The sequence below is a fragment of the Oryctolagus cuniculus genome, chromosome 11, assembly GCF_051225735.1.
Source record: "Oryctolagus cuniculus isolate XC-2025 breed Fujian yellow rabbit chromosome 11, ASM5122573v1, whole genome shotgun sequence".
NCBI lineage: Eukaryota > Metazoa > Chordata > Mammalia > Lagomorpha > Leporidae > Oryctolagus > Oryctolagus cuniculus.
In genome coordinates, this window is record NC_142877.1 from 43,108,505 (window position 1) to 43,121,499 (window position 12,995).

Sequence of the window (12,995 nt, forward strand, 5' to 3'; positions counted from 1 at the left end):
GGCCATGGCGGCCATTTGGGGGGTGAACCAACGGAAAAAGGAAGACCTTTCTCTCTGTCTCTCTCTCTCACTGTCTAACTCTGCCTGTCAAAACAAACAAACAAAAACAACAAACAAAAAGACCTATGACACTGGCAATACAGGGGACCCCAAGACTTTCTCCTGATTCCTGCCCAAGGCCTACAGAGGGACTGCAGCCCACACAACCATGCTGGGTACCCATGCTAGCCCCTGTGCTAACCCAACCAGACCTTCATTTGTCAAATGACCAGACAACCAAGGACCATCATGTAGTTGAAAGAAAACCAGAAATAAGAAAGCAGGGCTGGCATCTGGCACAGCCGTTAAGACACCTCTTGGGACACCCACAGTCCACATCCCAGTGCCTGGATTCAAGTCCTGCTTCTGTTCCCATTCATGGCCTTCCTGCTAATGTGCACCGTGGGACACAGCAGACGATGGCTTTAAGTAGTTGGATCCCCAACACCCACACGAGAGACTTGGGTTTAGTTCAGCCTGGCTGAGCCCTGACTACTGAGGGCATTTGGAGGATGAGCCAGTGGATGGGAGACACATTCTCTCTCTCTCTCTCAAATAAACAAATAAATAAAAAAAATTTTTTAAAAAAACACATGAAAAAGTGAGCAGACAAAACTGACCCAAGAGGAAACAGATGATTTGGCAAACTGCTGAGCTTTAAAATAATTCCAATTCAAAATCTTGAGATATTTTAAAGGATCCTCTGTGGGGAGCAACTCGGACTAGACTAAGTTACTCGAATTAAGACTTATTCTATGCATCTGCTCTCCCACAATATGGCGCTGGGAGAGGAGGAAACAGCTTCTACGCAGCTGCCTCCAGTTCGACCAGTAACCTGCAGGAGCTGATCCTGCTCCTGATTGGAGGAGAGCAGCGTACTCGGCGTGTGGGTAGCAGAGTTGGGATTGGTGGAAGAGGACTATAAAGGAGGAGAGAGACAACATGCACCAGGAACATCTATCTGAAGGAACACCTGAGCAGCCCCCGAGCGAGCCGGCCGGCGGTGTGCCGCTCCCCCGCGGAAGTGGGGAAAGTGGCAGGGGAAACCGCCCTTCCACGGAGGTGGAAGGGTCGGTAGCCAACCTGGGAAGAACCAGCAGCAAACCCGGGAAGGGCCGAGCAGACAAAAGAACAGCGCAGGGTCCTGTGTCGTTCCTCCGCGAAGAGGGGGAGCAACAATCCTCCCTCCATAAAACAGAAATATGCTCTTACAAAAAAAAGTAACAGGAAATGAGAAATGATTCTTCCATTTAAGGTGAAAACGAAACATTAAAATGACAGGTTGAAGACGACAGCTACGAGGAACCTGGCACCTACCGTAAGCTGCCGCTTCTTTTCGGGGAATGTTCTGGTCTTGAAGCTCCTTGCCCTCTTGATTTTCTCAGTGCTCTCTGAGGCGCTCTGGCTGTAGTCACTCACTGAAACGACAGAGTCCAGGACCAAAGTGATGCTGTCCCCAGCCCCTGCCCCCTGCCACCTGCAAGGAGCTCCTCGCCACTGCACTCTGCTCCTCCAGAGGTCAGAGACGTTTCAATCTGGCTCAGCTTTGAGCCTGGCAGGCGGGATGCCTGGAGCCACCCCTTCATCCAGGAGCCAGGGCTTGGGTGAGAAGGAAGCAGAGGGGACTTCAGCCTGCAGATGCAGCTCCCCAGGTCCTGTGTGGGCCTCCAAAGTCCCGCCTGACCTCAGCCAGGGAAATAAAATGGTTGGAACACGAAGCACGATGCGTGACTGGGATGGCACATTTTAAAAGCCCCAGAAGGCTACAACTCACCCAAGCTGGATCTGCTGCCATACAGCCTGTCCCCACCCTCGGTGACACTGCTCAGGAAGTGGTCGCTGAAATTCACCGCCTTGTTGACGTACAGGTTCTGGCCAATGGAGAAATTCAAGCGCTATGAATGACGAGGCCACTGTGGCCCAACAAAAACAGTCATGTGCTCCCCACCTTTTTTTATTTTCTTTTAAAGACTTATTTATTTATTTGAAAGGCAGAGTTAGAGAAAGAGAGAAAATATCTTCCATCTGCTATGGCACTCCTCAAGTAACGGCAATGGCTGTGGCTTGTTCAGGCCGAAGCCAGGAGCCCAGAACTTCATCCAGGTCTCCCACATGGGTACAGGGGCCCAAGCACCTGGGTCATCTTCCACTGCTTTCCCAGGCACATTAGCAGGGAGCTGGATCGGAAGTGGAGCATCTAGGACTCAAACCAGCACTCATATGGGATGCTGGCCTTGCAGGAGGCGGCTTTACCCACTGCGCCACAGTGCTGGGGGCAGGTAAGGTGGTGGGGTAGGCCACAGACCATTTCTATGGAAATGTGCTCCATTCCTACTGAAATCCCTCCAGAGCCTTGGGATTACTGTGGGGCCGCACTCTGTCACCTACCAGCTCAGTGACCTTGGAAGAAGCAAGCTACTGCTCTTGAGCTTCAGCTTCTTCACTTACAACGTGGAAACAGTCTGACCTACACCTCAAAAGGATGTTGTGAAAATAAAAATGAGGTCAAGTGGGTGTCTACGGAATGAGGCTGGATACACAGGTCAGACATGGAAGTCTGCGTCCATCTGCCCGTTCCTCAGCCCAGCATCCTGCCCAGCTCTCTCGTGTGACAAGGAACCGCTGCTGCTCCCTGGGCACTAGAGCATGCGGGCTCAGAGAAAAGACATCCTGACCTGCCACAACTCTCCCACTTCCATTTGACAGGGTGTCTTGCAGAGACTCTGGGTGGCTTGCCCAGTTCCCTCTAACCAGCCAGGAGACCCATCCTAGCTGCTGAGGCTGCTGCTGAGAGCTCAGAGCTAATGCTGCCGTCCAGGGAGGTGTCCCTGGTTGATGGGCACTTCCTTGCCCTAGAGGTTATGCCCTTTCTGTCTTTGCCTCAGTCTGGGACAACTCTATGGCGTGATTCATGTCCAGAGTACCCTGTGGGTCAAGCTAAGTCAGATTTTACTTTTATTGCTGGTGTGTGTGTGTGTGTGTGAGAGAGAGAGAGAGAGATTTATTTATTTATTTGAAAGGCACAGTTAGAGAAGGAGAGACAGAGAGAGATCAATCTTCCATCTGTTGGTTCATTCCCCAAACAGCTGCAATAGCCGGGTCTTGGCTAGGATGAAGCCAGAGCTAGGAACTCCATTGGGGCCTCCCACACGGGTAGTACGGCCCCAAGCACTTGGGCCATCTTCTGCTACTTTTCCAGGCGCATTAACAGGGAACTGGATGGGAAATGGAGCAGCTGGGACATGAACTAGCGCACCCATATGGGATGCTAGTGTTGCAGGCCATGGCTAAACCCTTTGCACCATGACGTTGGCCCCTCAGCTTTACTTCTGACTACCTATTCTTTTAGTCCCTTCCCCTGCTACCCTGTTTCCCTCCTTCCCCTCTCTTGAAGAACCTCCCTGACCCAAGCTCTGCTCTAGCTACATCACCACAAACACAGCATTTACTGTTTAACCTGGTTTCAAAGCACTTTCATGTACATTAGCCCATTTGATACTCTCGGCCTCCTCCTGAGTCAGGCGGGGCCCATGTTTCTATCCTAATATTGATAACACCATTAGTTCCCTGCAGGGCACAGGCCAGGGACTAAGAATGTTAGTTCCTCTCCTTTTCTTTGCCTTTTTTGTCCATCTTCTCAATGCATTAATTATTCATCTACATCTTCTGACTTGTGCAATGCAACTAAAGCTGCTAATCTAAAGTCTGTCACACACTTGCAGGCTCAGTGGCAATGCCCCAGCCATCATATTAGAAGCAGCATAAAGAGAGACATGGCCACAAAGTTTGGCTTATTTTATATAAAACAAGCAGATCAAAGTACATATCAGCAGACATTTTTGTCAGTCTTTCCCCAAATCAGTTACGTCACAGACATGCCATCCATAGAGTATGAACAAACCTGAGAACCACAGGGCCAAGGGTGGCTGATAATTCCTGTTCTTATTGTATCTGTACCTGAAATCTGACTTCTCTGAGATTTAGCTCAGTTATGTATGAATTTACTATGAAATTACTTGACCTGCAGTCAAGTTTCTTAATGTTTGAAACGTCTCCTTTTGAGACTTCTATAGAGGCATTTCGATAAATTGTATGTCATAATTTACTGGTTCCATCAATTATTATCAAGTGAGTACTTGCTGAAAGTTCACTTACCTTGTTTGAGACTTGAATATAATTCAGTCTGATGCTGACTTCACAACCATCTTCATGGACAGTAGCAGAGATAAGCTTTTAAAAGAGTTTAATTGACACAAAAGAAGTTATGAAAAGAGAAACAGAGGGAAAAAACTTGATAAGTATAAAACAAAGAGCAAAATGACAGATCCAAACCCAGATACAACTCCATTAAATATAAATGAACTAAATATTCTAATCAGGAGGCAGAGGCTATTGGACTAGATAAGAAGGCAAGTTCTAAATTTATACTTTGTTTAAGAGACACACTTTAATCAAACCACATGGCTGGAACCCAGCATAATTTGGAAAACGTATCCTGGTGGGTGGGTAGGGTGAAGGTCTCGACACTTTGGGGATAAGTGTCACAGTTGAGCAGCTTTCTTTGTAAGTAGGGGGAGGGATTTAGATTCAGCCAAGGGGAAATAAATGTTTTCAGGGAAAGTCAGATAGAAAATATTTTAGGTCTTGTGGGCTATATGTTCTCTGTCACAAATACTTAGGATTGCTGTTGCAGCACAAAGCAGCCATAGAAAATAAATAAGCGAATGGGTACAGCTGTGGCCTAATAAAGCTTTTCTTATGAAATCAGGCAGCAGGTCAGGTTTGTGCCTCAGGCTACAGTGTGCAGACCTCCAGATTAGGTCAAGGAATTTATAAACTAACATTAAGGAGTATCAAGAAAAGGAGATGGTTTCTTTTTTTTTTTAACTTTTATTTAATAAATATAAATTTCCAAAAAAAATATGGAACACTTCACGAATTTGTGTGTCATCCTTGTGCAGGGGCCATGCTAATCTTCTCTGTATCGTTCCAATTTTAGTATATGTGCTGCCGAAGCAAGCACAAGGAGATGGTTTCAATGTTGGTTTATGGAGTGGATGGTCTGATTTTAAAAGGCTCCTTCTAATCTTGTGACAAACAAGGATAGGTCCTCTTGCAGAGTTATCTTGATAATGGTGGTGTGGTGCCAAAGGGTGGGCAGAGGGCTTGGGGTCCAAATCCTGAATCTCCTGTGACTCAGCAGTGTCATCTGGGGCAGGATACCAAACCTATCTGAGCCCCAGTTTTCCTGGGTGTCAAATAAGGCTGTTCTGATTATCTGTTACAATGTGAAAAAGCACCTAGATTGTAGTGGCATTAAACAGCCACTTTATTATGCTCATGGATTCAGTCAGGACAAAGTACAGACAGTTTGTCTCTACTCCCCAAGTTGAGGTCTCAGCTGGGAAGACCCCAATGGCTACAGGTGGCAGGACTTGGTGGGGGGAGGGGCTGGAATGATCCAGAGTGAGGTCAGTCATTTGGCTCCTGAGCTGGGATGACTCAGGGACTGGCTTCCCTGGGGCGACAGACTGGTGCACCTGTGGCCATGTTTGCTTGGGCTTCTCACAAAGGGTGGCTGGGCTCCAACAAGGAGGTGAGCATGTCAAGCAAGAGGAAGCCACACAACCTTATGTGACCAAGTCTTGGAAGTCCTTTAGCATCACTTTCAACATACACTCAGCCAGTCACAAGCCCACCCAGATTCAGGAAAGGGGACATAATTTCCTCCATTTGTGGAGAGGACTATCAAAGAATCTGTGGCCATTTAAAAAAATACTCCTTCTGTGTAGTGTTGTTATGAGAACTACAGTGATGATATTGAGTGCACCATTAAATGGTAACTCTCATGAATGCTGTTGTGTTACATATCAACGGTGTATGAAGTAAATTTGGATGTTCTGGGCTTTGAGCTCTACTCATCAGAATTTCCACAGCACGTGGCACCTATGCACGAGACATTCAGAACCTTGTTGTCCTAGGTCAGGAGCCTCAGAAGGAGACCTGGAGACAATTCTCATATGCAAGTGATTTACTGGGGCAGAGCTCACAGGGAAGAAGAGTACGGAAATGTGGGAAGAAGGCAAGGGAGGAAAAGGAGCCGAGCAAGGGGCGGTGTCAGGCGGCAGCCACAGCCTGACCTCACGGAAGCCCCGGTGGCCAAGTCTCGGCTTACCCACCTTTCCCATCCTGGGTTCTGCAATCAAGGCCCGGAATTCAGGGTTGTTCTGAGCGTAAGACCTCAGGTGGGCAGAGATGTGATCCACCTGTTTTCTCCAGTATCCTAAAAAAGAAACAAAACCCAGCCATAGGGATAATTCTTCTGCGGCTAAGAAAGACAGGTGATAGCATGAGACATGTGTTCTCAGGGAGGTTATTTTCCTTTGCCAAACACCACGATGGTTTTTCCTTACTAATCCTCAGCTGTGTACTGGAGTAAGTTCCATTTTCCCGCCCCAGGCTTCTTGTTACATCTGGCTAATCATAGACTATTAGACTCTCAAAAGAAAAAGTACTTTCTTTTGAGAAAGTACTTTTGAAAGTACTTTTTCTTTTGAGATCCAGAAAGTCTTTTCGTCTTCTATTATTTGATCCCACACATAACTTACAGATTTTTTTCCTTCTTCTTTTTCCCCCAAAGTATTTTAAATATACAGTTTGAGTTTTGCCAGATATACACATCTCAATCAATATAGAGAATATCTCCATCACTCCAAAAAGTTTCTTTGTGCCTCCTTTCTGTCTATACAAGGTTTAAAACACATGTGAATTGGCTGGCACAATTTAAATAACATAGGAGGTTTTACACGAGCCAGGGTGTCTGGTGTCCCATGTGCAGGTGGAAGGTGCACTGCACTGGGACCAGCTACCTGCCTTAACTTCATCACTGCCCTGTGCTCACTTGTCTGCAAACTCTCATCCCAGTATTTCCCATCTGAGTTGGTTGAATATACAGATATACCAAGGGCCAACTGTATGAAGGAATAAGTTAACAAAAATATAAAAATGTACACCCTGAAGCCTGCATGACTGAAAGAAATTAAAGAACATCTAAACAAATGGAAAGATATTTGATGTTCATTAATTGGAAGGTTTAGAATTATTAACATGACAATACTCGCCAAAAGGCCCACAGATTCAACACAATCGCTGTTAGAATCCCAGCTGGATTCTTCGTAGAAATTATCGAGCTGATCCTAAAATTCATATGGAAACTCAAAGACCCAGAATAGCCAAAATAACCTTGAAAAAGAATGAAGGAAGAAGACTCTCACTTCCCAGTCTCAAGGCACTCTACAGAGCAACAGTAATCGCAGTGTGGTTCTAGCCTAAGGACAGACCCGTGAATTAATGAAATAGGTGAATTAATGAAATAGAACTGAAGTTTAGAAAGAATTCAAGATATTTATGTTGAACTGATTTTTCATCAAGGATGCAAAGAGCATTCAGTGGGGAATGAAACATCTCTTCAACAAACGTTATTGGGACAAGTGCACAGCCCCATGCAAAAGAAGGGAGTGTGACTCTGACTTCACATGATATACAAAAATTAACTCAAAATGGATCAAAGACCTGCATGTGAGAACTAAAACTACAAAACTCATAGAAGAAAAGACAGGGATAAATATTTGTGATCTGGATTTGGTAACGGATTCTTAGGTAGGACCAAAAACATGAGCAACGAAAGAAAAATCAGGTAAATTGGACTTAATCAAAATTTAAAATCTTTTAGCTTCACAGGATACATCAAGAAGATTCAAAGACAACTTATAGAATGGTAGGAAGTATGTGCAAGTCATATATCTGGTGAGAGTCGAGTTTCTAGAATATGTGAAGCACTCTTACATCTCAACAATAAAGTCAACCAACAAATTTAAAAATGGGTAAAGTAAAAAATAAAAGTAAAAATGGGTGGGGCCGGTGCTGTGGCACAGTGGGTTAATGCCCTGGCCTGAAGCACCAGCATCCCATATGGGCGCTGGTTCTCATCCCGGCTGCTCCTCTTCTGATCCAGCTCTCGGCTATGGCCTGGGAAAGTAGTAGAAGATGGCTCAAGTGCTTGGGCCCCTGCACCCCCGTGGGAGACCCAGAAGAAGCTCCTGGCTCCTGGCTTCAGATCGGCACAGCTCCAGCCGTTGCAGCCAATTGGGTAGTGAACCAGCGGATGGAAGACTTTCTCTCTGCCTCTTTTCTCTGTGTAAATCTGACTTTCAAATAAATAAATCTTTTTTAAAAAAGTAAAAATGGGTAAGGTATTTGACAGATCTTTCTCCAAAAAAATAAATGGCCAACAGCACATGTAAATATGCTCAACATCATTAGCCACTAAGGAAATGCTAACCAAAACTACAATGAGATACCACTTCACACCAACCAGTATGCCTATGATGACAGAAGTCATATACCAACAAATGCTGGCAAAGAAGTAGAGAAATCAGAGCCCTGATACCCTGGTAGTCAGAATGTCAATGAGTGCAGCCACGTTGGAAAGTGGTCTGGCAGCTCGTTAAAAAGCTAAACATGATGTTACCATCGGACCCAGCAACCATAGTTTTATATATAAATCAGAGAGAAATGAGAACATACGTCCACTGAAAAAGAAATGTTCACAGCACTGTTGTTCTTAACAGCCAAATGGAGAGCAGAACGCAAATGTTTATCAGCTGGTGAATGGATACACAAAACTACATATTGGTATACTCACAACAATAGACTGTTATTCAGAATGAAGTATGGAAATGTGCCATAGCATAGCAAAACCTGAAAAATATTATGCTAAGTGAAAGAAGGCAGGCACAAAAGACCATGCATTGTGCAATTTCATTTATGAAGCATCTGGAATGGGCAAACCCATAAAGAGAGCGAGTGGATGAGGGGCTGCCAGGCCCTTCCCTGGGAGAAGTGGCACAGGGACTGATGGCTTAGAAGAGCACAGAGCTCACTTTTGGGGTCATGGAAATGTTATGGAAACTGTGCTGTTGGGACAATACTGTCAATGCACTGCAGGGATCACTTAAAAACAGTCACTCTGTGTTACGTGACCGGTACCACAATAAAAAAGAGCCACTGGCAAGGTGGCAGTAATAAAGCAGACTAACCACATGCCCCCCAAGGGAGAAGAAACCCACGTGTGCCATGCCATGGACCACATGGGGCTGCGATTACAAGGGAGTACTTAAACTTGAAGGAAGAGCTACCATCCCGACAGAAACAGCACGAGTTTGCCTCTGACCAGCAGAAAGGCATCACTTCCTCCTCACCTCTGCCCGGGCTGACGGCGGTGAGCAGAGGTTTGTGGTCACTCATCTTCTCCTGTGTCTGCTGTAAAGAAGCCAGTTCCTGTTCCTTCTTGGCTAGTAGCTTGCTGGATGGGTAGAACAGGCCAACGGTCTGCGTGCCTACGTCCTTCTTGCTCCCAGCATCAGACATGGGCAAAGGAACACTGAGGGACTGCCAGGCAGCTCGGGCCTGTGGGTAAGGCAGAAAACATTATAAAAAAAATCAGAAGACAATGAATCCTTCATCTTACTCAATGAAAGCTACTTAAATTAGAATGAAAAGTATCTCCCCCTCAAAAGAAGAAAAGCATGGACTTTGAACTGAAACGGGTTTTCCAGTTCTTATTCCATCTTCCTTGCTTCTCTCTTCCCTGGCAACTCCCAGCAGGATCCATGAAACTAGCCCCATCCATTCAGCCCTCTAGTGACTCAAATTCAGCACATCCTGGATGCTTCCTGTTGTGCCTGAGGCCTGAAAGACAGCCATCTTCTCAGCTTTGCAACCCAATGGAGACAGAATCCACAGCTCGCCCACATTCAACTACTGGCACCAACATTCTCTCTGATACACTGTCCGGCGTCAGGACCTGGGGACCTGAGAGGACCAACCACGTGAGATTCTGTGGGCTAACCACTGCATCCTGTCTAAAGGGGTACCACTCACATGGTGGACGACACATGTTCACATATTAGAATACGCATACTACATGTTCTGGTAGAGGATAGAAAATGTCTAACACGATCGCTACGCTGCAATCAAGTTCCGACAGGTGGCAGTCGAGAGTTCTGAGAGGAGACATTTGTTTCATTTGCACAGAGGTAGCACACGGGGCAGCGGCAGTCCCAGGATCCAGGTGTCTCAGCGTACATTAAAGAAGTCATAAACTCCCCTACAGCTGCATGCAGAGGGTGGGGCACATGTGCCTTCTCTCTAACACTTGTCAGCCTTCCAGCTCTTATGACAGAAAGCTAGGAAGAAACCCGGGAAGTCTGTACCCAGCATACAGAAATGCACCGAAAGCTAACATGAAGCCAGTTTGCAGACTTTCCTTTTGCTGAAAATAACCATACATGCTCTCCCTGCAACTATGCCCAGCTGTTATACAAGGAAGAAGTAATCTTATGTACCGGACACAAGTTCTCTGAAATATGAGGGTATTTTAAAAAGGTCATGGAAAATATATATTATTTAAAAAACTAAGTGTGAACTTCAAAAATTTTGAGTGCCAAAAAAAGTTTATTTTTTAAAATTCAAATTTGCCACAAACTTTTTTTTTTTTTTGACAGGCAGAGTTAGACAGTGAAGAGAGACAGACACAGAGAGAAAGGTCTTCCTTCTTTGGTTCACCCTCAAAATGGCTGCTACCACCGCCACGCTGTGTCGATCCAAAGCCAGGAGCCAGGTGCTTCCTCCTGGTCTCCCATGCGGGTGCAGGGCCCAAGCACTAGGGCCATCCTCCACTGCCTTCCCGGGCCACAGCAGAGAGCTGGACTGGAAGAGGAGCAACTGGGACAGAACCAGCACCCCAACCGGGACTAGAATCCGGGTGCTGGCGCCGCAGGTGGAGGATTAGCCTAGTGAGCCGCGGCGCTGGCCTCCACAAACTTTTTTAAGTGTCTTCATATACAAGACCAGGGGGAAAATTCTCAATGCTATGTAAGAATTCAACAGAAGCACATTCTATCCTAGGCATTTAAAATCCACTTCTTGGGGGAGGGCATTTGATGCAGTGGCTGGGCTGCCACTTGGACGCCTTTGTCCCATGTCAAAGTGCTTGGTTCAAGTTTTGGCCTCATTGCTTTTGATCCAGCTTCCTGCTGAAGTGTACCTTGGGAGGCAGCAGATGATGGCTCAAGTCCTTGGGTCTCTGCCACCAATGTGGGAGACCTAGAGTGAGTTCTGAACTCTTAGCTTCAGCCTGATCCAGACCTGGCTATTGCGGTCAATTGGGGAATAAACCAGTGGATGGAAGAGTACGCTCTCACTCACTTGCTCCCTCTCTCTCTCTCTCCTTGCCTTTCAAATAAAATGGAAATGATTTCTTTTTTTAAGTTTACAAAGCTCCACTTCTCCTTAGTGGCAATCCACTGCCTTGCCAAAACTATTAGACCTCAATCTACTACAGAAAATTTAGATTGCATCTCTGATTTCCAAAGAAATTGTTTGAAGGTTTTAAACCTAAGTTGAATTTATTTGCACTCCTGGTTTTTACTACAGTGACAGCCTTACCTCAGAAAACGGGCGACTGCTGTCCAAGCTAAGTCTTGCCAAGGTCTTCAAATAAATACCACAGGAGCCACAGAATTGGGCAGACAGCTGATTGCTGGCCCCACATTTAGAGCAAACAGAGCAGCCAGAAGGAATGCTGAGCTAGAGGACAGAGAATATGTTTAAGATCTTAGTTATAATTTTCCCATTTAAATTGTTTTCATACCACCTCATCTCTAGCTATCAAAACAGTACATGCCCATACCCTCTGATCCACCAATGCTTCCTTCTAGAATTTATCCTACAGATGGACAAGTACTCAAAGAGATATATTCCAGGCCATCTCCTGCAGAAGAAGTCATTGGAAACAACCTAAGTGTCCAACCATAGGGGATAGCCTAGATAGATCATAGTACATACATGTAGACAATGAAATGTTATGAATCCACTGGAAAGAATGAAGAGGTAACTAACAAGCTATATTGCTAAGTGAAAGGACTGGATCATTTTACTAACAGATGCACTGAACAGCTGAAGTAACACCCAGAAAGGGGGTAACAGTGATTAGTTAGTGATGGCTTCTGGGGAGAGGAATTGTGGCACTGACATGAGAAGGGAGAGTAACCCTGCACCCTAAACCTTTTTTATTATTTGTATGCAATACTTTCTCAGATGAGGACATACAGCAAACAATTTTGAGTGTCGTATTGTAAAAGGTAGGCTAACACAATTCTCATAAGAGATGAAATGTCAATAGTCAAATAAATGAGGGGAAAATGTTGAACCTTAAAGAGATGCAAACCGAATGGCAATGCAAGATGGTTCTCTCCAGATTCTTGGGGAAACAGGCACCAGTATGGCAGTCACAGGAGTGACTTCTGCAAGGCCATGGAGGCAGGGTGTGGCTCTCCAGGCCAGTGGTGAGGTGTATGTTCAGCACAACGAAGCTTGCTTTTAAAATACCCACCGCGGCTCCACACCAGTCGCAGAAGCGGGCCTCCCGGAGATTTCGGCGACCACATTTGGAGCAGGAAGTGATCTCCCCTTTCTGAGTGGGTGGGGGAGGGGCTTTATCTCCACTGCACATCCACTGGTGAACAAAACAGCATCCACAGGTAAGATCAATGCCAGTCTCCAAACCCCCTCCCAACCCCAGAACAATGCAAGTCCTGGAAATACAGGCATTTTACTCCCCTGCCAAAAGATAAAACTTTGATGGGCTTTACCAATTAATAACTTGGTGGGAGGAACACATGTTCCTTCACAGGGGTCAGAGGGAGCCAATGGTGCCTCACACATCCTGATCTCCTTCAGTAACTTCACTCATCAAAGGTCGCAAGTTTGCCATTGATTTGATAGTAGAGAAAGAATGTAAAGAGAGCTGAGCTACCTAAGGTATTGTGGGTGAGGTTTATCTTCTATTCCTTGAGACTCTGGCTTCCAAAAGGAAATGTGACATTATTTTCCAC

At 45.7% G+C, this 12,995-nt stretch overlaps 1 protein-coding gene and 1 non-coding gene across 8 annotated transcripts in view; both read right to left on the bottom strand.

The window, feature by feature from the left end:
* The window catches only part of DZANK1 (double zinc ribbon and ankyrin repeat domains 1), a 64,316-nt gene that overhangs the window by 10,126 nt on the left and 41,195 nt on the right, over nt 1–12,995 (bottom strand). For 5 of the 7 annotated variants that reach the window (XR_516674.5, XR_516673.5, XM_008256348.5 and 2 more), the window contains 7 exons: nt 12,494–12,616; nt 11,548–11,688; nt 9,300–9,507; nt 6,219–6,322; nt 4,195–4,269; nt 1,814–1,910; nt 1,357–1,457 (listed from right to left, as the gene is read on the bottom strand). Coding sequence is in view for 4 of the 7 variants with exons in the window: in XM_008256348.5 (XP_008254570.4) it covers nt 1,357–1,457; nt 1,814–1,910; nt 4,195–4,269; nt 6,219–6,322; nt 9,300–9,507; nt 11,548–11,688; nt 12,494–12,616 (849 nt within the window). In the remaining 3 variants the exon portion in view is untranslated. The remainder of the gene's footprint in view (nt 1–1,356; nt 1,458–1,813; nt 1,911–4,194; nt 4,270–6,218; nt 6,323–9,299; nt 9,508–11,547; nt 11,689–12,493; nt 12,617–12,995) is intronic. The other 2 variants (XR_016216682.1, XM_089308217.1) reach the window with 1 other exon arrangement.
* On the bottom strand, nt 4,956–5,062 carry LOC127491273 (U6 spliceosomal RNA). The gene has a single exon (XR_007919844.1). It is a non-coding gene; the product is annotated as a U6 spliceosomal RNA (small nuclear RNA).